Genomic DNA, 23104 nt, shown 5'->3' with positions numbered 1-23104 from the left:
AAAATACAGTTTGGAAGAAATATTTTTCTCTCTCTTCATGGTGCTTCCCAAATATTCAGGAGAGTTTTGTTCTCATGCTGGAAGAATTAGGAGTGCGTTAGGATTTGTTTCTGAAAGAATAGAGCCTTATGAGCAGCATTTCCACTACAGCAGCTTTTCTGGCAGTGTTTGCTCCAACACCCTCCTCCAGCCAGAATGCTAGAGAAAAAGGTTTGGATCTGTTTAAGCATCTGGTTAATAACAATCATACAGAAACATCATAACCTTTGAAAAAAAAGGTTTCCAGGTTCTATCATAACCTGGAAAAAAAAAAAAGGTAGTATTTGTAGCATCCCCTTTCTGTAAAATGCATTGGGAGTTCTGAGGGAATGCACTGTCCAACCAATATACAGATATATCAGATGGGTGAGCAAATGGTCATCATCAGCCCTAAGGCTGCAAACTGCTCTCCATTCCTGCTTGAGCAGAGAGCTTGTATTTTTATGAAGCGTTTAGGAAAAGCACATTTTCAAAGAAGCAGATAATAGATAATTTTGCTCACTTCTTTTGTAGGCTTCAGTAGAAAAGGAAAGTAGAAAATTTTGTTCCTAATTTAACTAAATACTGCTCAAAGACTGAGGGATTTTTGTTTGTTTGCTGCAGAGAACGGCTGTGGGAAAGGCTGTTCCTTTCAATTTCTTGGAACCAGCACATTTATGCCTTCAGTGGCATCAGACTGCAACACTCTATTTCTATATATTGCACAGAATATTTTATACAACATAAGAGAGCTACTGCACACGCAATTTAATCTGTTAAATTGTATCCAGATTTGCATAGTTTGTAAAGCAAAATGACCGCAGATACTCGGGTGGTTTACAATGTTGGAGAAAGCAGCCTGGCCCTTGCAGCTGGCCCTGTGCAGGTGTCCCTGTGCTGGGAAGGGGCTGAGGTGGCTCTGGGTGAGGGCAGCAGTGCTGCTGGTGGCAGGGCACAGGGCAGCCCAGCTTGTCCCCGTCCCCCGTGGGCAGGGGTACCCAGCTGTGAGCAGTGCCAGGGCTGCTGCCACGGCCAGGGCCTTGCCAAAGGCTGAGCTGACCTCTGGAGCATCTGACAGCTGGATTTTGGGCTGTCCATCCGCGGAGATCTGAACAGGCTCTACAGACAGAGACTGAAGCCACTTACCTGTGCTGGTGGCCGGGGGTGTCCTGAGCATGGTCTGCAGAGATCTGGGGTCCCTGAGGGCTGCTCTGCAGGGCTGGGGGTGTCCTTCTGCCCAGGCTGCTCTGCTGTGTGTCCTTCTGCCCAGGCTGGTGTGGGACCTGCTGCCCAGGATGCTCTGCCGGCCCAGACGGGGCTGTGGTTTCCAGAGGGGCTGATTGACGCAGTTAAACCCAGATTCAAGCAGCTGAATCACGTGGGGATTACCCAGAAAAGCAGTGACAGAAAGCAATAAGAGCTCACGGAACAGCCCGGAGCCCTCGCTTTCCTGTTCTGGGGGAGAGGCGTGGGGGCTGTATCTGTGTGGCATCAGCTCCTTTGCTTCTGTTTTCGTCAGTCTGGAGCTCTCCTTTCCCCCTTCCCCACGTGTATCTCACATTTAAAATCCGCCTGAAATCAGGACTTTGCAATGTAGCTGTTCCTCAAGGTTCTGGGGATCTCATGGTGTTTGTTTTAGAGTTTCACCTTAGCTGCCAGACCTGAAGACACCTAGGGGTTCTGCTGATTGCAATGAACATTCTTAATATTTGGATATTTTCCAAGGACTATTAAAATAACTTGGCACATTAGGGAAGTCAGGGAAATCTTTATTTTTTGTTTGGTTGGTTTGGGAAACCGCGAGAAAAGCTTTGACCCGTGCTGGGGGTGAGGTACTGACAGCAATACTGAAACTCCAGCTGGTGGCCCTTGGTTGTAATTGAGAATCCACAGGAATTTACAAACCCTGCACCAGAGCTGTGTGGGGGAACAGATGAAGAATGTCTGGTTCTAGGTTTAGTCATGAACTGAAAGCTCAGACCATATTTGTCAAAATGTTTGCAAAGCTTAATAATCTGGAATGATCCCGTGTCCAGCTGCAAGCAAACATCAACTCATTTTGTAGTGTTGTGCTCATGCAAAGCTGATTTCCTATACTCGTAGGGGTTTTTTGGGCCCAAACTGCGGCACTGGCAGTCGTTTCTGGCTGTGTGTCTCTGTCAGTCAGTCTGCCCTTTTCTGCAGAGTCAGTTTACAGAGCAGGGAACTTTTCCAGGCCTAAAAAGACCAAGTGATGGTTCAGTGAACCTTTACAGTGTAATGGTCTGCCCTTCCTGCAGAAGTGCTACGGGAAGAGAGCAGATCTTGGAATGTGAGCAGCTCCCTGAGTGTGTGAGCAGCTGCCTTGGGCTGTCTGACCCCAGCCTGATGTGCTGGGAAAGCACCGAGTTTGTAAAAATGTTCACCCTTGGATCTGTTTGGACTGAAACAAAAAGCAGTGGCAGAAAGATATTTATGTTCCTATAGCTTCTTTAATAAGTAAAATGAAGACATTCAGCTCCAGAGCCACTCTCAGAAAGCTTTAGTGGATACTTTAGGCCCTGCTGTGTTTTTCCTGTACAATAATAAAATCAATTAAAAAAAAGCTGCTCTGAAAAATAAAGTTATAACAGACATTATATTTGTATAGAGCAGGTTGGGGGCTTTCAGCTGTTACCTTGGTACAGACAGAAATGTTTTGTTGCTGTGTAAAAATCACGGAAAATCAGCAAACCTTTCTTTCTGGATTTAAATGCACCAGAGTTTTTACACAGCTGTACTTGGATGTTCCCAGATGGCTCTGTGGTGCTCTTGCCTCTTGCTGCGCCAGCACTGAGGGAGTGGCTGCAGAATGGTGTGGGGATGTTCCTGTTCATGCAAGGCCAGAGAAGCAGATTGCTGTGGCTTTGGGTCTGTTGGACGGTCCAGGCTCTGCCCTCTGTGTTCCTGAGATCCAGGTGGGTTGTGTCACACCCCAATGCCATCAGGCCATCAGCTGGAACAGCACACAGTGAACATATTGGCACATGCAATGCTGGGTTTAGGCAGGGAAGTAGCACTTGGTGTTTTGCTGAGCCCCTCTCCTGCTTGTGTCTGGTTATCCTGTGCTCTTGTTTCTCTGTTTCTTCTCTGTTCATGAATGATTTCCTGAAATGTGCGTTATTGTGGAGACACAAACCTACATGATGTTTATGCTTTCCCCAAGCGTATTTGATCTTCTGGATTTAGAAATTTCAACCTCACTTGAAGCTTTCGGCTTGAGGTGCAGCTTTTGATACAGCTTTTCTCTAAAGGGGAGGCAGAGGAAAAAATAAATAATGGGGTCAAGGCAGACATTTGCTGCAGACAGCACCAGAGTGAACTCCTTGGCGTAGAACAGCGATTTTTGGGCCTGGCAGGTGAACTGGGAGCTGATCTGGCTCAACGTGTATGGGGTCCTGCAGAGGTGGTAGGGCACAAAGCAAATGACAAACACAAACATGATGGTGAATATGTTCCGGCTGGTTTTTCTCTTGGCTGTGTCTGAGTTCCTCTGGAATTTTTTGTAAGAGCTGTATATTTTTTTGGATATAGAAGTGTAAAATACGATTAGCAGGAAAAAAACAATCCAGAAAATCCCTGTGCAAATGTAAGTTGTTGCTTTGTGCCACTGTCTGCCAAGCTCGCTTTTAAGACCTATACATTTTGTGGAGTAACTGTCCTTAGTGATTTCATTAGTTAAAATCATGTTTGGAAATGACATAATCATTAGTAACAGCCATATGATTGCAGAGACCACCTTGCTGTAGTTAACGGTGTGGACGAAGGAGGTGAACAAAGGCTTGACGATTTTGTAGTACCTGTCGAAGCCTATGAGGCCGAAGAAGGTGATCCCGATGTACATGTTCATGTAGAACACCACGGCCGAGTACCTGCACACGAACAGGCTGAGCTGGGCGGGGGCAAGCCCCGAGTCAGCGAGGATTTTGAAAGGAAACGTCAGGCTCATCAGGAGGTCGGCCACGGCGATGTTCTTGAGATAGACGATGAAGCTCTTAGTGCTGGGCACGTAGAGGAAGACCCAGGCTGCCAGGGCGTTGAGCGAGAGCCCCGCGAGGAAGATGAGGCAGTAGAGCAGCGGGATGACCGTGGTGGTGACCACCGTGCTGTGGCTGCAGTTGTTTCCCGAGGGGCTGCTGCTGGAGTTGAGCATCTTGCAGTATCCTCATTCCTAGAAGCAGAAAAAGGGAGTGTGAGCGGGGCAGGGTGGTGCTGGGCTTTCTGCTGACTGCTCTGAGCGTTCTGCCCTCACTTCCAGGCAAGCTCGGTGAGCCCCTCACAAACAGCTACGTTCCACAGCTCGGCACTGCCAGCAGGGAATGGAGAGAGCTCTCTGAGCAGGGCCATCTCACCGTCTGGTGACGTTCCATGTTGTTGCTTTGAGCAGAGGCTGCATTTCCTCCTCTGTTTGACTTTAACCCCTTCCCTTCCAGCCCAGGGCTGCCCCTTTCCTGCAGGCATGTGCTGTGAGATGGGACTGACCCAGGGCAATCTGGTGACTCAGGGTTAATGAGATGTGTTTTTTAAATGTTAAATGTGGATTTTTATCATTGATTTGCCATGAAACATGAGGGATGTGAATAATCCTGGTCAAAGTGTTCTGTAAAAGCTCCTGTTAGTCAAGGCTGGAGATACCCAGCTATGGCAATATATCCCAGTGTTCCCTTCCAAGGAACTTGCATGTGCAGCTGGCAGAGCTCACTTTAAAATTCCAGCAGCCCAGCAGTGTGTCTGTGTTAGTTTCTGATGTGGGAGTTTGAGCTGGCTTCTCAAGTCAGTCAGATTTACATTTTAAAGAATCTCCAAGAAGAAATCACATCTGCTGTCTGCTTTTCTTTGCCAGAATGTTTGTGGGGGTGGATTATCCTCTGTGGGGAGGGCAGAACAAATATAGATATAAATATAATGCTGCTGTATTTGGCAAGTGAAACCCTGGGCAACTGGAAAATATGTGCCTTGGAGCTGGGAAAAAAAACCACCTTGTCTTGTAGAAAATAACAAATTTCCTTTTATCCCCATTCTGAGTCGGTAACTGATGTCTCTGTGGAGTGGGTTGGAGCCTGAATGCAAGCTTGCAATAGCTAGAAATTGACATTTTTTCTCAAATAGGTAAAATGGTCTCCTTTGGTGCGTTTGTTTTCTGTACCTCTTGAGATGGTGTGAAGGCTGATCAGCTCAGGTGTGCTCTGGAGCATGGGGTGGCTGTGTTACCCTGAGACACCCAAAGCCTGCACTGAACCTCGCCCTGGTCACTATCCTGACAGGGCAGCAGCTCCTTCTTTGTCATCAAGGCATTTGGTTTTGTTTGGCTGGAGTTCTAAATGATAAAGATGGTTTGGAGAGTAGGTATTAAACTACCACAGGTACAGGTGTGTTAGAGCTGGGAGGTTATGAGGGTAGAGCCTGGGGTGATACTGCTGAAATCAGAAGCATCTTCTGGAAAGGCACTAATAGCAAATGGCATTTTAATTTAAATACTAACACACTGCATTTAGAAACTGTTCTCTCCTGCTGTGTCCCTGCTCCCTTTGTCCCTCCAGGCTGTCTCTGCAGGACCCTCTCTCTGCACGCGGTGCATTAAGAACTTGCTCCTTCTCTGCAGGGTTTTCTACAGCCAAGAACCCCCAGGTGGGTCTGTCTGTGCTTGGATTTGGGGGTAGGTATTAAATTGTTTAGAAGATCATGAGGTGTGTTTTGTGCTGAGGCATCATACAACAAAGGATTATTTCAGAACTGTGTGACTGCAGATGTGGACACCAAGTCTTTGTGACATCCACAGTGTCTGTGCAGCACAGAGGACAGCCTAGATGAGTTTTACACCTGAAACCAGCAGATTGATCAGCTGTGTGTCACTGAGAGGGGGCCACAGGCCAGGCCAGGCTCTGTCCATCCTTCCCTGTCATTGGCACGTCCTCACCTCCCCTCAGCTGCCTGCTGTGGCACGGGGCTGTGCTCTTGCTGGGACACCTGTGGGGGACACAGACACAGCCCTGTGTCCTGGCAGAGCACACCTGTGCTGCTGGGGGGCTCCCACGGCACACAGGGGCTGTGCCAGTGCCAGCATTTGGGACAGGTGGCACACAGAGTGTGTCAGTGCCATTTGGGATTGGTGGCACACAGAGAGGCTGTGTCAGTGCCAGCATTTGGGATAGGTGTCACACAGAGTGTGTCAGTGCCATTTGGGATCGGTGGCACACAGCCTTTCGTACTCAAGCAGCTGTTCTTGTTTGAATGCTTGGACCAGCATAAAGTACATCGATTCTCTGTGAATAATGTCAACTAGTTGTGCAAAACCAGCAAACTTGATTCACCATATGGCCAAGATGGTTTGGGTAAAATATAAAAAAGTTCTGAACTTTCTCAGTGTGTAAATCACGTTGTCTTGGCACAACACACCAAAGGGAAGCTGCATAAACCATTAGAAGTGCTCTGTCCCTTCTGAGGTCAGGCTTGTGCTGTCCCCTGTGACTCTTCCACAGTAGCATTAAGGCAATTCTTGACTTCTGTGACATGGCTGTCAAGTTTCAAAGTTCACCCTGCTTTACTGAACATAAGAATAATATTTATAAGTTGTTTTTTAATTTATTTACCCTGGCCTTACCAGAAGTTGTGTTGTTCCAAGTACACATTTTAGCTATTTATGGAAACGAATGCAGCTGTTTAATAAATATGTAATACAGTTACTGGGTCAGGAACTGGTGACAGCGGTCACTATTGCCAGAAGTCTTTTTGAACTGCAAAATGGAGTTATCAGGGGAGGCAATCAGGGTGGATGGTACCTCTGATGCTAGGAGGAAGCTGCAGGAGGAAGAGGCACCACACACACCACAGCCATTGCAAGTTGTGCTGAGTGTGCTAAAAGAAGAACCTTATTTTAAGATTTTCTCTCTGATGTGGTCGGAATGTTGGTGCTGTGGAAGTTGCAGTGCTGTCCGTGCTGTGCAATGCGGTGCAAGGCAGCTGGGGGTGAGGCTCAGGAGCGTGCTGGGCACTGCCAGGGGCTGGGGGCTGCCTGGGGGGAGCCTCCTCCCCAAACCCCAGGACACCTCTCACACTGGCCTGGTGTGGCCAGGGCTGCTCTGAGCCTGCCCTGAGTCCCCAGGGAGGAGCCCAGCCCGGGGATGTGCCAGGGGGAGACACGCAGGGCTCCGGCTGGAATGGCTGCTCTGCTCCAGAGGGCACTGCTCACCCTGACTGTGGCTGGGGCACTGGACTTGTTGTGAGTTTGCCAAGAGACTGAAATTTTGTTATTTACTGTTCTTATTATGACATTTGTCACAGGGCAATGTCTGGGCTTTAATACCTAGGAGAATAAAAGTATGCAAAATAATGGGATATTTTAGCCTCTAGAAATGGCGTGTTGGTTGGTAGCTGTTCTTGTTTGGTGTAGAATGTAGTGGAGGAAAATGGGATGAATGCTGGAATTAGGATGGCAGAAAAAGCAGGATGGCTGGAGAACAGGGCAAATGCTGGAATTAGGATGGCAGAGTAAACAGGTGGCATTCCTGTTGCAGGAGGCAGTGAGGGAGGATCTGCCACGGGGAAAGTGGGATGAGCTAGGAGGGCAGAAGAAAGAGGTGGCATTCCCATTGCAGTAAAGGAGGATCTGCCGTGGGTCAGGCAGCAGGGCAGGGCTCAGGGCAGCAGTGCAGGGCTCAGGGCAGCAGTAACCACTGCTGTCTCACCCGTGCCCTCCAGCTCTGCTGTCTGGGCCCCTCAGGTGTGCTGTGCAAGGACAGAGCACACAGAGCCGTGCCTCTCCCCAGCTGCTCCCTGTGACAGTGACTGAGAACAGAGCGTGTGTCCTGTGGTGTGGCCCTGGTGACACGGGTGTGCTCTGTCTGCACTGCTGGCAGAAATGGGGAGGAAGGACAGGTGGGACTGCCTCTGTGCACGTTAGCAGGACATCCCCCTTGTGATCCCAAAGGCCAAATGCAGGGTGCTGTGGTGAGGAGGGGCAGGGGGTGGGATGGTGTCCCTGCAGCGTCACATCAGGGAGAGGATCCGTGATGTTCTCCTGGCACCTGCAGAGCTGCTGGAGCTCTCAAGGACACGGGGACAGGGCCAGCAGGTGCACAGAGAGGAGGAGATAAGGTTCTGCATTTCCATTACAGCCATGGCTCCTCTGGGTGCAGTGTCAGGACACCTCAAGGGCAGAACTGTACTTCTGTCTGGCAAAAACCGCCAGGGACTGTTTCATTTCTTCTTCCTGTCCAGCAGCCTCTGTGCTCTCTGGTATCTGGAATTTAACAGCTTTGTCTTCCTCATCAGCTGAATTTTTCATTCTCTTTTTATGTCTGACTTTTAGACAAGGGTATGCATTATTCTGAGCACGCTTTTAACCTTAAAAGATTGTAGACGGACGTATTTGCGCAAACCCTGATACTCAGATGGAAACTTGGACAATGCCTTGAGCTCTTTGCACACAGCATAATTTTCAGAACTAATTCAAATACTCAGTTTTTTAAATTAAGTCTCAAAATTCTTCCACTAAGAGCCTTCCTATCTCATCAGTTTTCATACTGGAATTAGGGAGTAGTGGATGTGAGAGGAAATGTTAGGTCAGGTAAGAGTAGCTTAAGAAGGTAATAACAATAATAATGACAATAATAATAATAGATTGTAATGAAGGAAAATAACAAGGAGAGAGATAAACCCCAAGAAAAACAAGTGGGTCAGCTTTCCTGGCATGCCCTTCTGCACTGGCAGGGCATGAGAAGGTGCACCTGACTTGGTGCAAGCCCTGCTCATCAACAGCTAAACCATCAGGGTTCATCAGAGAACCGTCACTCTCATCCCAAACCCAAACACATTTCTATACCAGCTACTGGGAGAAAATTAACTTTATCCCAGCTAAAACCAGAGCCCTGGGTCAATAAAACATTTTAATGATTATTAGCTGCATCGTCCTGAAACTGGGTTTTTAATAGTAGTAAAAAGCGGCTCAAGAAAGTTTTCCCCTTTAATATTATATTTTAGTGGTAGTATTTGTCATTCAAATATTTTAAATTCAATTTTCTGATGTTTTAAACTATGAGTTTCATATAGTTACATTTTCTCAGCCACAAATGAAAACAAAACTAGTTGCTTAAGAAAAATATCTTTTTAAGGCAGACAAGAAGAATCCTTGCCTGCAGGTTCTCTGTCTGCTGCCACAGCTGGAGCCTGCTCTACGGCTGAAACAGTAGTTTCTGTACCGGTTTCGTTAGTTAGTTAGTTAGAACTGCTCGTTTGTGTTATTAGTTGTTAGTGGTTTGCAGAAGGCGCGGACGCTCGCCTTATTTGCCAATTTAAAAAGTAAAATTGCGGTGGCAGTTACTCAAAAACACGCGAGGGTGTTGGAGCGCGTTTGCAGGGGACGGGAGCGGGTGCTGGAGGCAGCGTCTCACCTGGGCAGCGGAGCGGGGCGGCGGCGCGGTGCCTCCGGTGCTGCGCCGCTCCGAGAGCTCCGGCCGGGGCTGAGCGGGGATCGGCCGGGAGCCGCTCCGGGGATGGATCGGTCAGGGGATGGATCGGCCGGGAGCCGCTCCGGAGAGGGATCAGGCAGGGAGCCGCTCAGGCAGGGGCACGGATCAGTCTCGGAGCCGGTCCCGGGAGCCGCAGCCGCTCCTGCCCGCCCTCCGTGCCCGCATCCCGCCGCTGCCCCAGCGCAGCCCTGCGAGGATCGCGAAGCAAAAGGGGAAGGGCTGGCGAGCCGTGCCGTGCCCCTGCCCAGCTGTGCCCCTGCCCAGCTCTGGCCGTGCCCCTGCCCAGCTCTGGCCGTGCCCTTGGCCGTGCCCGGCTCCCGGCCCGCAGCTGTCCCGGCTGCAGAGCAGCGCCGAGCGCCTTTCGGGACAGAAAGTGCAGCTGGCACAGCAGCCGGAGGGCTGGACTGCCGGGCTGGATGGAGTTTGCTTTTCCTAAGCTGTTCCCAGGGCTGGCCGCGACCTTTGCTGTGACGCATCCTGCCCCGGGAGCCGCGGCTCGGAGCTCGGCAGGGATTGAACCGGAGCCACGGGCTTGCGTGGTGCCTGCCGGGGCTGGGACATGGAGTCTGGGGATTCGTGATGGATCCTTGGTGTATGGCTCTTTCCTTTCTCTTCTTTTTTGTGCTTTATTATTTTCTTTTAAGCTTAAACACCTGCTTGGCTTCCTCCCCTCCTCTTCCTCCCAAAAGTTTTGAAATCAAGTGCAGAATTAGTGGAGATGTATGGTAATAGAAGAGCTAATATCTTCTCTGTGGAAGTAGGAAAGGAGTACATATTCTGAGAGAGAGCTGAGGTTTGGGGAGATAGATAAATCGAGGTTTAAATGTTTATTTAAAAACTGTGAAATACGTACATTGCGTACCTTAGAAAAAGTAAACATTTAGTGCAGGACTTGAGCTCTGCTTGACAGTGTGTCACCTAAAGCCTACAGAAAATACACAATTCCTCATGGACTTTGCTTCTGTGAGAGTGTATTTCTGTAGAAGAAGGGCCCAAGAAGGCCCTAGAAGAAAGGCACAGGGAAATAGATGTACCTTCTCCCTGCATGTTGCTGCCCTATGCACATCCTTTACATTGGGCCACTGTGAGCTACCCTGAACCTCCAGTCCCTTCCTTCCCCAGATTTCATTGAACATCTCTCAGTGCAATAAGGAGTATCTTGAGAGGCAGAATTGTCTGCACATTCTTGCCATTACTCTTGTCCCCTCTCCATCCTGAGACTCACAGCCCAAAGCTGCAGTGGTCAATCCAAGGCTTTGGGGTTGGGGTGTTGGTTTCAGTGACAATTTTGTAGTTTCCCCATGGATCAGGCTGAACAAATGGGGCACGAGGCTTCTCAGGGGCTCCCCAGAAGACACCAGGCAGCCAAGCTTTTCCTCTATTTCCGTGCACCCTGTGGTAATTTCTTGAAGCAGGGATGGGGAGGAGTGAATCAGATAAGGCTTTGGTTTAAAAGCCACAGGCTCTCTAAGAGAGAGAAGCCCCAAAGAAGAGGATGTGCAGTGTTCTCCAGGGTAAGATGCCAGTCTGTGATGGATTAAATGTTGCAGCACAGTTAATTTTTTGCAGTGAGAAGTAAGCAGTTGTCCAGGGCAGAGGATTAAGGGCTCAAAGAGAGGGAGGGGAGCCTGAGCTCTGTGTACAGCTTCACCCCATTGGAATGGCTCTGGGCAGCTGGGCAAACCCAGGGGCTGCTCTGTTGTACAAACATGGGGATTTTTCCAACATGCCAGCCAAAGCCAATGTTTAAGGATCTCAAGATATGGCTGTTGTTGCCAAAGGGTTATAAAGTGGGCAGTGAGCATGGTCACTAGAAGGCCCTGCACGCTGCCATGCACTTTAGGTGGCTGAAGAACAAACTGATAATGTATTTTACCTTTAGCCATACCCGTCTGCTTCTTCCCCCAAACACCAAAATTCCCAGCTGCTGGCCGTGCTATTGAGAGAAGCTGTTAACACTCTGCCTGAGCGGAGGGCCCAAGAAGGGAATCCTTTGCAGGGTCCTGGTGGTGGGATTGTGCCCCAGCGAGGGGAGAGCGCTGCTGGCGTGTCCCAGCAGGTCTGCTCTGCTGGCAGCAGCGCTGGGCTGCGTTGGTTCCTGCCCTGGCTGGAGCAGCAGTGCAGGGAGGGCTGGCAGCTCTGCAGCCTGGCTGGGCTGGTGGGTCCTGCTGGAGCTCTCAATGCAGGGGTTCCAAGCACAGCCCCAAGCTTGGCCTTGGGGAGGGGGGTCTGTGCCCAGGGTCTCTCCTGTGCCCGCCCCAGCCCAGCTGGCAGAGCTGCCAGTGCTGCCAGCCCTCCTGAGCACGAATCCAGGCAGGTCCTGGGCTATCAGTGGCCAGCGCTAGGAACTGCTGAAAGCAGGATGAGCAAAAACCAATGTTTTTTAGGATAATCCCCCCAGAAGCCAGCTAATTACAGAAGTATTGCAGGACTTCCAGTTGTGTTTTTGCCCTGTCAAATCTGCCAGCAAATGTTTTCTGCTCGGTTTTGTTTGGGTGATGGGTGGGTGCCTGCTGAGCCCTTACAAGGATCTGTCTGGGGCTCTCTCATCAAGCTGTGCCCACGTTTGGGTGGCACCACTGCTGCTCCAGGCTGGTGTTTGCCCTTAGGGGGTGGCAGGAGAGGGGACTGAGGGAGGGGACTGGGCTGGACTGAACTAGAAAACCCTTCGTGTGGGATCTGATAGAGTAATTTTCCTTACTTAGTCAAAGCAGGCTTTCCTGCAGATGGTCCTCTTGTCCTTCAGCCACAGACAGCAGTTTTTCTAGTTGCACATTTGTACTTCAAAGGCCATTGACATAATTTTTGCAATTTCTCCCGTGTCCCTTCCTCAAAAGACAATTGTGTTTAAAGCACCTCATTTTCTGACTTCAGAATCATGCATTCTACATCTGCAGCCTTTCCAGGAAATGGGGATCTTTTGATTTCCTTTTGTGTTCAAGACAAACTCTCCTCAAAAACTGAGGACAAAACAAATAAACAAATAACTCCTTTAGCTTTTCTGCTGCCTTCTTTTTTTTTTTTTTTTTTTTACCTTTTTCTCTCTTGCTTTTTTCTCATCCTTCCACCATTTCTGGTCACAAGGTTAATATCTGGTCACAAGGTTAGTATCTGGTCACAAGTGTCTTGATCACAAGTCTATATCTGGGTGAGCACTGGGCATACACGAGGACAGAAATCTTGTGAAACGGTGTCACTTGTGGGGAGGTGAGGAGGACAAACACATCCGTCTGTCCCTGCAGTGCTGTGCTGGATTCTCATGCCCCAGTCAGATGCAGAATTGGGGCACCTTTTATCCCTCAGTAGCCCCTGATGTGTGAGGCTCTGTGGTGGGACTGCAGCCCAACCTTCCGGTGTCTGTGGGTGCTCTGACAGGACATCTGTGTAGGTAGGGCTGGGTTTGGTTTGCAGAGCATTTCTGGTTAACACAGACCACAGGGCTCCATCCGCCCCGGCGCCTGCACCACGGGCCCCTTGGCAGCTTGAATTTTGCATTTTCTTCACTGGCTTTTGCTTCCAGCCCTGACCAAGCTGGGTGAACCTGCCACGGCCACTCTGCTTGTCAGTGCTTTCCCACTGCTTCATCCAGCTCGAGAGTGGTGGGTGCCAATGCAAGGACAGATTTTTAGAAATTTGGTGGGTTTAGTTTCCTTTTTTAGGATTCCTGTGAAGCTGTGTCGGTATAAAGTCACAGGAAAGGTCATTAGTAGAAGAACCACAAAAGCTGAGTGCAAAATAAATGTGATGACAAAAGTCCTGCAGCAGTAGTGATCTGGAGCTGGCTCTGAGTACAGGTTCAAATCACATTTCTGCCACAATAATGCCCTGGCATGGAGAGCTCTGCCTTGGCTATTCAATCAGAATATGAAAGATATAATTGCATTTGAGTTACAAACACTGTAATGCACATCTTCCTGAGTGTAAAAAATCCCAAATGTTAATGAATGGTTCAATTGTTCAGGAATTGCTCCTTGCATTCTTGGGTCAGATCTGCTGTTGTAGTTCCACCAGGAAACTGTTTCCTCTTAAAAATGGGACTCTGGGTCTGCAGAGCCAGAGTTTATATCCATGTCTGCTCTGATGAGGCTCTCTGAAAGGGCAGTCACAGGTCAGAGACTTTCCACACAACTTCCTTGGGGCTTTTTCTTTCACGATGAACTCTTAGAGACCAAATTTCCATGTCAAATCTGGATAAATTAAATATAGTTATCTGGTACTTGGGGATTGGGATGTTGTTGTACAATTCATATTTAGCCCTGGGAAAATACTTCCCAAGGAGCATCTTCAAAGAGCTGTCATGCATGCGGGTGTGCACAAAGCAGCGACCAGATTGTCACAGATACACCCTGTCGAGGAGAGCGGGCTGCTCTGGGGCGGCTGTGCAGGGCAGGGCTGCATGCATGGGGGGCTCAGCTGCAGGGCTGCAGGCATGCAGGGCTGCTCTGGGGTGGCTGTGCAGCGCGGGGCTGCATGCGTGGGGGGCTCAGCTGCATGCGGGGCTCAGGCTGCAGTGCTGCCTGCAGGCTCACTGCAGGGCTCAGGCTGCAGGGCTGCTCGGGCGCTGCTGCAGGCGGGCTGCAGTGCTGCCTGCAATCAGGGCTCAGCTGCATGCGGGGCTCAGGCTGCAGTGCTGCCTGCAATCAGGGCTCAGCTGCATGCGGGGCTCAGGCTGCAGTGCTGCCTGCAATCAGGGCTCAGCTGCAGTGCTGCCTGCAATCAGGGCTCAGCTGCATGCAGGGGCTGCTCCTGCCTGGCCTGCATGCTGGGGCTGCGTGGCTGTGCCTTCCCTTCCCACATTTCACATGGATTTCCCTTCTGGGACCCTTCCCAGACGCTGCTGATTGCTTCATCCCTGTGGTCCCTGCACAGGGGGAATATTCAGGCTGTGCTTTGGAGGGCGCCATGCCATCACCTGAGTGTGGCTGCTTTGGGTAACAGGTATTTTAGTGGAAACCTCTTATGTGGGAGTTCAGCAGTTTCTCTCCTAGGAGGAAACACCATGAAAATCCATCCTTCAGTTAAAAATTCGTGGGCAGTGAGAAGGGTGCCGAGTGTGCATGCTGTCAGGAGGGCACGCAGCACACCGGGGGATGCAGGTGCCCTTTGGTTGTGTTTGCAGGCACCCCAGCACCGCCCCAGCAGCTCCCCCCGTGCCAGGGCCGACCCCAGCCCTGCTCTGCCTCCTCAGCTGCCTTTGGTGCCCTCTGCTAGGGACCAGGGGGGACATTGCCCCTGAAGGGGCTCTTGGGGCTTGGCTGGGCTTGCGGGGGAAGCCCACCGCCCACCTGGGAAAAGGCCATTGTGGATTTAACACAGCAATCAGGCACAATTTAACAAGCCATAAACCCTCGGTGATCTACACTTGTGAAAGGGAGACCAGAAGCACTCCGCCTTGATTGGCTTTAACCATATAAGACCTGAGGGGACAGACTTTGGTTAGGAACGTCAGTTCTGTGGGCAGATCTTCCAGTCCTCAGTGCTATCACTCAATTTCATCTGGTGCTTGTCAGAATTTAAGCTGCACAACCCAGTCCCCAAGCTGGCTCTCTTAATATGGTTTTGTATGTGCATGGACTGCTCAGGGTGCAAGATGGCAGATTTGGTCCCAGAACTTGTCTGCTGTGTGTGGACAGTTTTCTACAAAGCTGATTGGGAAACAGGGTTTATCTGTGGTATTTTAGCTATTTAAAATATTTTTATTTAAAGTAGGATAAATAGCCAAAGTATTCTGACTTCCTTACCAGAAATACTCTCTCCTAATCATGTAAGTGGTTTCATAATACTTGCATTAATCCAAATATTATCATACTTACATTTCAACTTCTTAATTATTTGTAAACCAAAATCTAAACCTAAACCGATAGTGTTAAAAAAATAGAAGAAAGAAACTGCTCTTTCAGTGGAAAGCTTTATGAAAGATGTTCTCATGCAGAGCTTAATTTTGTCATTTGGGTGCTGCATTTTGAGGATTTTCTGGTGTGTTGTTTTTTTGGTGTGTGTATGAGAAGGGAAGTGGTTGGAGTGTCAGACAGTGGCCGACGGGCTGTTGCCATCTCCTGCCTGTGCAGCTGCACTGCACCAGGCTGGCTGTGAGCACAGCCTGCTCAGGGCTCCTGCCCGCTCCAGCCTGCCTTTGCCAGCTCGGGCAGGTTTTGTGCCAGCAGTTTTTGCTCTAAACAAACCTGATTTAATCCCAGCGAGCCCAGGACAGACTGACCCATGTGGGCATCACAGGGTGCAGGGGGTTCAGTGGAGGTGCCGGGTGAGGGACACGGAGCCCTGGGGCTGTGGCACAGAGCTGAGTGGCACCAGAGCCCTGCCCTGGGCACCCCGAGGGTCCCCACGGGGCCTGTGCCACCTCCTGCCCTCCCCTTGCCCTGCTGCCTTCTGCAGACCCTGGGGAACAGTTCCTGCCAGTGGGTCTGCTCAATGCCAGAGCCAAATGCCAAAGCCTCCCAGCCCCACGGAGTTGTGATTTCTAAACCAACCAACCCTAACCAGCCAACCAACCAACCCTAACCAGCCAACCCTAACCAGCCCTAACCAGCCAACCTGCCCACCCACCCAAACACCCCCAGCCCCACAGAGCGAGCCCGATCCCTGCGGGGATGGAATCTGAGGTGGATGTTGGTGAGCTGGCACAGAAAAGCTGAACGTGTCTGCGCATCCCTCAATGAGATTCCGTGGTCAGACACTTAGAGACGTTTTATTTACATGATATACAAGCGCCCTCACAGGTCAGCGCAGTCTCTGGGGTGCCCTCAGACGTCGGTGTACTCGTGGTAGATGCGCACCTCCGACCTCCTGACGCTCTGCAGGGACCTGATGCTCTCGCTCCTGGTTCTCATGTTGGATTTCCTGAACAGCCTTCGAGAGAATGATCGGCACATGAAAAAATAAATGATGGGATCCAGACAGACGTTGCATGCAGACAGGAACAGGGTCATTTCCTTACAGTAATACAAGATTCTATGTGCAGAGTCATCTAAAATTTTGTCCAGATGACTGAAAGTGAAGGGTATTCGGCACAAATGGTAGGGCAAAAAGCAGGTGAAAAACACAGCCACGACAACCCTTATACTCTGGTTGTGCTTCCTCTTGCGGCTGGAGGAGCTGATGAACTGTTTGCTGGATTTGTAGATGTACCTGGAGATGGCAATGTAGCAGCCTATCAGCACCACCAGCACCACCACGAACATGCAGGTGTTGATGTAGATGACGGCCGAGTGCCACTTGACTCCCAGGGGAGACTTCAGCTTCAGGCAGTCGTCCACGTTGCGCCTGGTGGGGTATCCGTTGGTGAGGATGAGGTTTGGCAGCGCCAGGAACGCCATCACCACCCAGACGCAGGCCGACAGCACCTTGGTGAAGGTGATGCTGTACATGCGCGAGTCCCCAAAGGGCTTCACCACCTTCAGGTAGCGGTCGATGCTGATGAGGCCCAGGAAGACGATGGTGGTGTACATGTTGGCGTAGAACAGCACCGTGCTGTAGCGGCACAGGAAGGAGTTGAAGTGCCACGGGCCCAGCCGCGAGTCCTGGATGATCTTGAACGGGAACGTCAGCGTCATGAGCAGGTCCGCCACCACAATGTTCTTGAGGTAAAAGATGAAGCTGGTCTTGTTCCTGATGTGGAAGAAGATCCAGACGGCCAGGCCGTTGAGCAGGAGGCTGGCCAGGAAGATGAGGAGGTAGAGCACGGGCAGCACGATGGTGGTGAACTCGTCCCGCGCCGCCGAGCTGCCGTTGGGCCAGCTGCTGTTCTCGGGGCTGGGGCGGCTGTCTGCAGGACAGGGACACCATGGTAAGGATTTAGGGTGCTTTACGGGTGGGGACAAGGGAGGGAGACAATGGTAAAGCTTCATGGTGCTTTGCAGGTGGGGCCAGGCAAGGAAACAACAGGTAAAAGTTTGTGGTGCTTTACAGATGGGCCAAGGGAGGGAAACAACAGGTAAAGCTTTCTGGTGCTTTACAGGTGGGCCAGGCAAGGGAAGCAATGGTAAAGCTTCATGGTGCTTTACAGATGTGCCAAGTGAGGAAACAATGGTAAAGCTTTCTGCTGTTTTACAGACAGGGCCAAGTAAGGGAGACAATGGTAAACGTTTATGGTGTTTTACAGACGGGACCAAGCAAGGAAACAATGGTAAATCTTTCTGCTGCTTTACAGACTTGGCCACTTTGGAGCTGCCCTCTCTGGCAGTCTGAGGCTGCTGGGTGAGCCATAACTCAGAGCTGCGGGTTGTCAGCTCTTGGCTTTCTTGACAGAGTGTGACTTGTGAGCTGAGATGTTTGTCATGGGACAGGGCTCTGGAGAGACTCCTCAGGCCTATCAAAACGTGAATTTTAACTTGGTTTACTTAAATGTACTTAAAAGTCACAGTCTCTGGGGGATTTTAAGATTTCATATGTAAATGTTTGCGAAAAGCTTATAAACTGTGCCATAAATGTCAGTATGTTTTGTTTCATGTTGTTTGTGCTCTGACCTTGTCTGGTGAGGCAAAGCAGGCTGGCTGTGGGGCAGGCTGGGCAGTGCTCACACAGCCGTGCTGCAATGACTGATTTCTTTCAAAAGCTGGTAGGAACTGACAGTAATAACATAAACACTTATCAATCTCTTATATTTCCATTGTTATTTTACCTGGCAGTTTTCCATAGGACAAATTGTACCCCATCCTTTGTGTTGCTGTAGGTTTCCGGCTGAAATGCTCTTCAGGAGTCCCACTGGCAGCCGTGGGTCTGGGATGCAGCAGGGCCTGTGCCAGGATGATGTTCTGGGGAAAGAAAATCCAAATTGAAACCAAAGGAAAATAGAAGAGCCCACCTTCTTGTCCCCTGCATGAAAGGAGCTGCCTCTGGAGTTCCCAGAGAGGGAGGTGAGGTGGCTGGCACTGCACAGTGGTTCTGCTGTCAGGGCCCTCTTCTTGCTCATTTCAGTGAGTAGATTTTTTTTTTAATCATCACTCACTTCTTGAAGCAAAAAGTTTTATCAGTAATTATGAGATATGTGTCTATAACTTCATGGTGTATTCCCCAAATTGGGGTGGAAATGGTGGAAATGACAAGTTCCTGTTCCTTTTTCATAGAAACTGGCACACAAGGAGCACTGAAACCTGCAGAAACTCATTAATGCCATATGGCATCACAATACTTGATATTGTTAAAAGGGATTTTGCCAATACCAGTTTGTAATGCTGTGCTCCAAATTGTTCTTGCCTCAATCAGTATGCAAATGCAGTAACTTTTCTGGGATTCATTTTTTGCTTACAAATTTTGCTAGGAAAACTGGAAAAATGGTTCAGATCTCACCAATTCCACAAGACCCAACTGCTCTCATGGGAACGAAGAGAGGGTGGGATTCCTGCAGCCCCTTTGCAGATCAGAACTGTTCTAGGTGCCAGCCCCATGTAGGAACTGTGTTGTGTGGCACTAGATGGCACCAAAGCAAGTAATGGTGTGTGAAAGCATCAGTAAAAAACTTCAATTTGGGTATTTTAACCTTTTTACCAGTCTGGCTTCTTGGCTGGCGCTGTTTGCTCTGACAGTGACGAGGCTGTCAAAGGGGTTGCAGGTGTTTTGTTTTCTGTGTGTCTGAGCAGCAGCAATCCACCATGTTTTGCTGTTATTGAGGAGTTGCAGCTCTCTTTTCTGCCCAGCAGGCAGAGATCAAAAGAGTACGTGATTTTATGAAAAGATGCATATCTAACTCCTTATGTAAATAAGGTGCTTATTTCCCTGCTTTTCTGGGTTTCTTTTAAGTCTGCATAATTCCTGGCCCCTGGAAATCTCCCTGTTCTCAGGTTCTCCAGGCAGGTGCTCCATGAAACCCTCTGTGCAGGGAAGGCAGGAGGTGCTGGATGTGGTACCTGGGGATGGAGCAGAGCAAGAAGGGGCTGCTGTGTGCCCTGTGTACCCCTGGGGATGCTGCAGCATGGCTGGGGCTGGCTCTGTGTGCCCTGTGTACCCCTGGGGATGCTGCAGCATGGCTGGGGCTGGCTCTGTGTGCCCTGGGCTGCACGCAGCTGCTGTCCCTCTGCTGTCCCTCTGCAGTGCCCCCATTCCTGTCGTGGCCCTGCTGAGCCCTGCCCAGGGCAGACCCTGCCCCGTGTCCCTGCCCAGGGAAGGTGAGACCACCCTCACATTGCCCAGGGACATCCAGGCCCCTGGAACCATCCTGGGAGCTGGTGTGCAGGCCAAGCCTCTCTGTGTCTTCTTGTTCCTGATGTCGGAATGTGTTCCAAAATGATCCCAACAAACGTGGTTGGAAAGAGAAAGCAGCAAACTGTTCCCCAGTGTGAGCTGGGCCAGGGGGCTTTGGGCCCTGCCCTCAGCACTCCTGAGCTCAGCATTGCTCTGGTGGCTGCACCTGCACCTGCCTGCCCTCCCCACACACCAAACACCTCCTGCAGCTCAGAGCTTTGGAGGCTTCCCCAAACAGGGCTGTGCAGAGCTGTGCAGCAGTGCTGGAGGGATGCTCCTGGTGCAGAGCTGCTGTGTGATGGAAGGGATGCAGAGCCATGTCCTGCAGCACAGAGCTGGCTGTGATGGAAGGGATGCAGAGCCATGGTCCTGCAGCACAGAGCTGCTGTGTGATGGAGGGGATGCAGGGCCATGTCCTGCAGCACAGAGCTGGCTGTGATGGAAGGGATGCAGGGCCATGTCCTGCAGCACAGCTGCTGTGTGACAGAAGGGATGCAGAGCCATGTCCTGCTGCAGAGCTGCTGTGTGATGGAAGGGATGCAGGGCCATGGTCCTGCTGCAGAGCTGCTGTGTGATGGAAGGGATGCAGGGCCATGTCCTGCTGCAGAGCTGCTGTGTGATAGAAGGGATGCAGAGCCATGTCCTGCAGCACAGAGCTGCTGTGTGATGGAAGGGATGCAGGGCCATGTCCTGCTGCAGAGCTGCTGTGTGATGGAAGGGATGCAGAGCCATGTCCTGCAGCACAGAGCTGCTGTGTGATGGAAGGGATGCAGAGCCATGTCCTGCAGCACAGAGCTGCTGTGTGTCAGAAGGGATGCAGAGCCATGTCCTGCTGCACAGCTGCTGTGTGATGGAGGGGATGCAGAGCCATGTCCTGCAGCACAGCTGCTGTGTGACAGAAGGGATGCAGAGCCATGTCCTGCTGCAGAGCTGCTGTGTGATGGAAGGGATGCACAGCCATGTCCTGCTGCACAGAGCTGCTGTGTCATGGAAGGGATGCAGAGCAATGTCCTGCAGCACAGAGCTGCTGTGTGATGGAAGGGATGCAGAGCCATGTCCTGCTGCAGAGCTGCTGTGTGATGGAAGGGATGCACTACCATGGTCCTGCTGCACAGACTCGGCAGTCCAAAGGTGTTTCCAGAGTTCCCTACCAAAGCCTGCCAGGCTGAGGGGTGCTGTGGTGGGCAGAGCACTGAGAGCAGTGTGGCTTCACTATTTACACACTGGGGTAGGTGATCTAGTGTAGAGCTGGGGTATCTGTCCCCTGTAGCTTCATTCTTTCCAACAAAGCCTGCTACATTGCAGATTCCAGGGGTAGGAACACATTTGTTATATGGAGAATTCACTCTTTTTCATGTGTTTTATCGCAACAGGAGATGAACACTGTGTTCTCTTTGAAGAGTATTTTAGGGTATTTTGCAGATGCTCACTGGCTGTGTACTCTAGTTGTGGATTTTGTACTTGTCTGAATACAGTATTTTTGTGCTCAGCAGGGCTGCCTTTCCTCTCCTTGTCCAGTTTTCTGGACACTTTCCTCACCAATTTTATCCTAAGCAGCTGTCTCAGTCTGCTATACAAATATATCCTGCTTGGAAGGCTTTGAAGATGCACCAGAAGCTGCTGCTTTATCCAGGCAGCTTTGTAAAGCAGAATACATTTTACTTCTTGTAGCTTCTGTACTTTGTCCGTGGTTGATGAGATAATCTCTTGCTGCTGATGCGGACAGACTGGTTTATGTTCATGACTGATGTAACCTCAGAGAAGAAATGAAATAATAGGCTGGATGGCAGCCTTCAGTGTCAGGTGGATAGGGAATGACTGTAGAGTTTTTCTGGTGACTAAGGCTTTAAGTTACCTTCCTGTTTAAAGAAATTGTACACCCTCAAATCTAATCTTTTTTCATCTTGTTTAAAACTTTTGAGAGTTAGAAAACTGTCTTTGTGGCCTAGGCCAGCTGTTCTAGGTCGTGGGGCTGCAGAGTCTCAAGCAATGTTTTTTGTTTGGGTCCATAACTTGTTGGTGTCTGTCTCCTTGCCTCCTGCTGCACTCATCACCATGGTGATGAGTGGATAAGGGTGGGCAAATGACAGGGTTGGTGCAGCAATAGACATGTGGGGCAGATATTAAACCTGCCCTAGGCTGCAGCAAAGCTCTTGCTTCCTTTGCCCATCAGAACCAAATCACAGAGCTGTTTGTAAAGATGCAGGGGGAAAGCACTGGTGCAGGGTAAGAGCCTGTGTGCATGGAGCTGCTGCAGTCAGGCCTGAGCCTGTGCCTCTGCTCTCTGTGTCACCCACACCTGTCCCTGTCCCCGAGCAAGCCTCCATGCTCTGTTTGCCCTGCCTGCATCCCTTTCTTTGTCTGACTGCTGTCTCCTGCTCCCTGCAAGCCCAGTCCCAGCAGCCCTGGCACTGCCACCTTTCCCTTCCTTGGAGGCTTCTCTCAAAAATGGTCCAGCTCCCTTTTGGTGGAGGAGCATGTTAATGTGCTGGTAATGCACAATGGAAGAACCTGAAATTCCTGTTTGAGTCGCTGCCTGCCTCGGTGAGTTGCCCTCCTTGCTGGGCTGATGGTTCTGGTGTTTTGTAGCACTCTCTGATGGTTCTGGTGTTTTGTAGCACTCTCTGATGGTTCTTTCTGGTGTTTTGTAGCACATTCTGATGGTTCTTTCTGGTGTTTTTGTAGCACACTCTGATGGTTCTTTCTGGTGTTTTTGTAGCACACTCTGATGGTTCTTTCTGGTGTTTTTGTAGCACACTCTGATGGTTCTTTCTGGTGTTTTTGTAGCACACTCTGATGGTTCTGGTGTTTTGTAGCACTCTCTGATGGTTCTGGTGTTTTGTAGCACTCTCCGATGGTTCTTTCTGGTGTTTTGTAGCCTGTACACCTGGTGCTGGCCCTGCAGGGTGGGGTGGGGGGTCCTGGGGTCCCCCCAAGCTCTGAGCAGTGCTGGAGCCCCGAGCACCCCTGGTACTGAGCATGGGGTGTCAGACCCAGCAGGGTCTCTCCCTTGCTTGGCTGCGAGAGGGTGAGAGCAGTGCCCTCTGTGCCCCCCGTGCCCCCTGTGCCCCCATGCCTGTATAACTGTCCCAGCTGCGGCTCGTGCTGCCCCTCTCCTTAGTCCTAGCCAGAAATAGGAACCTGCATCTGCTCAGAAAGCTGCTCCAGCATCTGGCACAGCACCCCTTCTGTGTTTCAGGTTCCTCCTCGGGCTTCCCCCCGTGTCCAGCCCAGCTCTGCTCCCACATGTCTCGGAGCAGCATCCAGAAAGCTGCTGTGCAGCTGGCTTCCCTCTGCCTTTGGCTGCTGTCCCTGGGACCCTGGCCCTGCCCTGTCCGTCTGTCCTCGGGAGGGACAGCAAGGGCAGTGGCCAGGGGGCACCCCTGCCCGGGCCCTGAGCTGGC

The 23104-nt window shown here is 50.6% G+C and overlaps 2 protein-coding genes across 2 annotated transcripts; both read right to left on the bottom strand.

Annotated features, from left to right (window-relative positions):
- Positions 1–1168: 1168 nt before the first annotated feature.
- P2RY14 (purinergic receptor P2Y14) lies at positions 1169–9708 on the bottom strand. Its single transcript, XM_064720579.1, has 2 exons — positions 9426–9708; positions 1169–4207 (listed from the first exon to the last, which is right to left on the bottom strand). Exon 2 carries the CDS (start codon positions 4187–4189, stop codon positions 3176–3178), a length of 1014 nt encoding a protein of 337 aa, XP_064576649.1. The 5' UTR covers positions 4190–4207; positions 9426–9708; the 3' UTR covers positions 1169–3175.
- A 6556-nt stretch (positions 9709–16264) lies between these two features.
- Positions 16265–18175, bottom strand: GPR87 (G protein-coupled receptor 87). The gene is made up of 2 exons (XM_064721222.1): positions 18142–18175; positions 16265–17286 (listed from the first exon to the last, which is right to left on the bottom strand). The coding sequence occupies exons 1-2, from the start codon at positions 18173–18175 to the stop codon at positions 16265–16267; spliced, it is 1056 nt and encodes a 351-aa protein (XP_064577292.1).
- Between the last annotated feature and the right edge of the window lie 4929 nt (positions 18176–23104).

This window comes from Zonotrichia leucophrys, chromosome 9, assembly GCF_028769735.1.
Source record: "Zonotrichia leucophrys gambelii isolate GWCS_2022_RI chromosome 9, RI_Zleu_2.0, whole genome shotgun sequence".
Taxonomy (NCBI): Eukaryota; Metazoa; Chordata; class Aves; order Passeriformes; family Passerellidae; genus Zonotrichia; species Zonotrichia leucophrys.
Note: the sequence above shows the minus strand (reverse complement) of the source record. Positions and strands in the feature narration are given on the sequence as shown.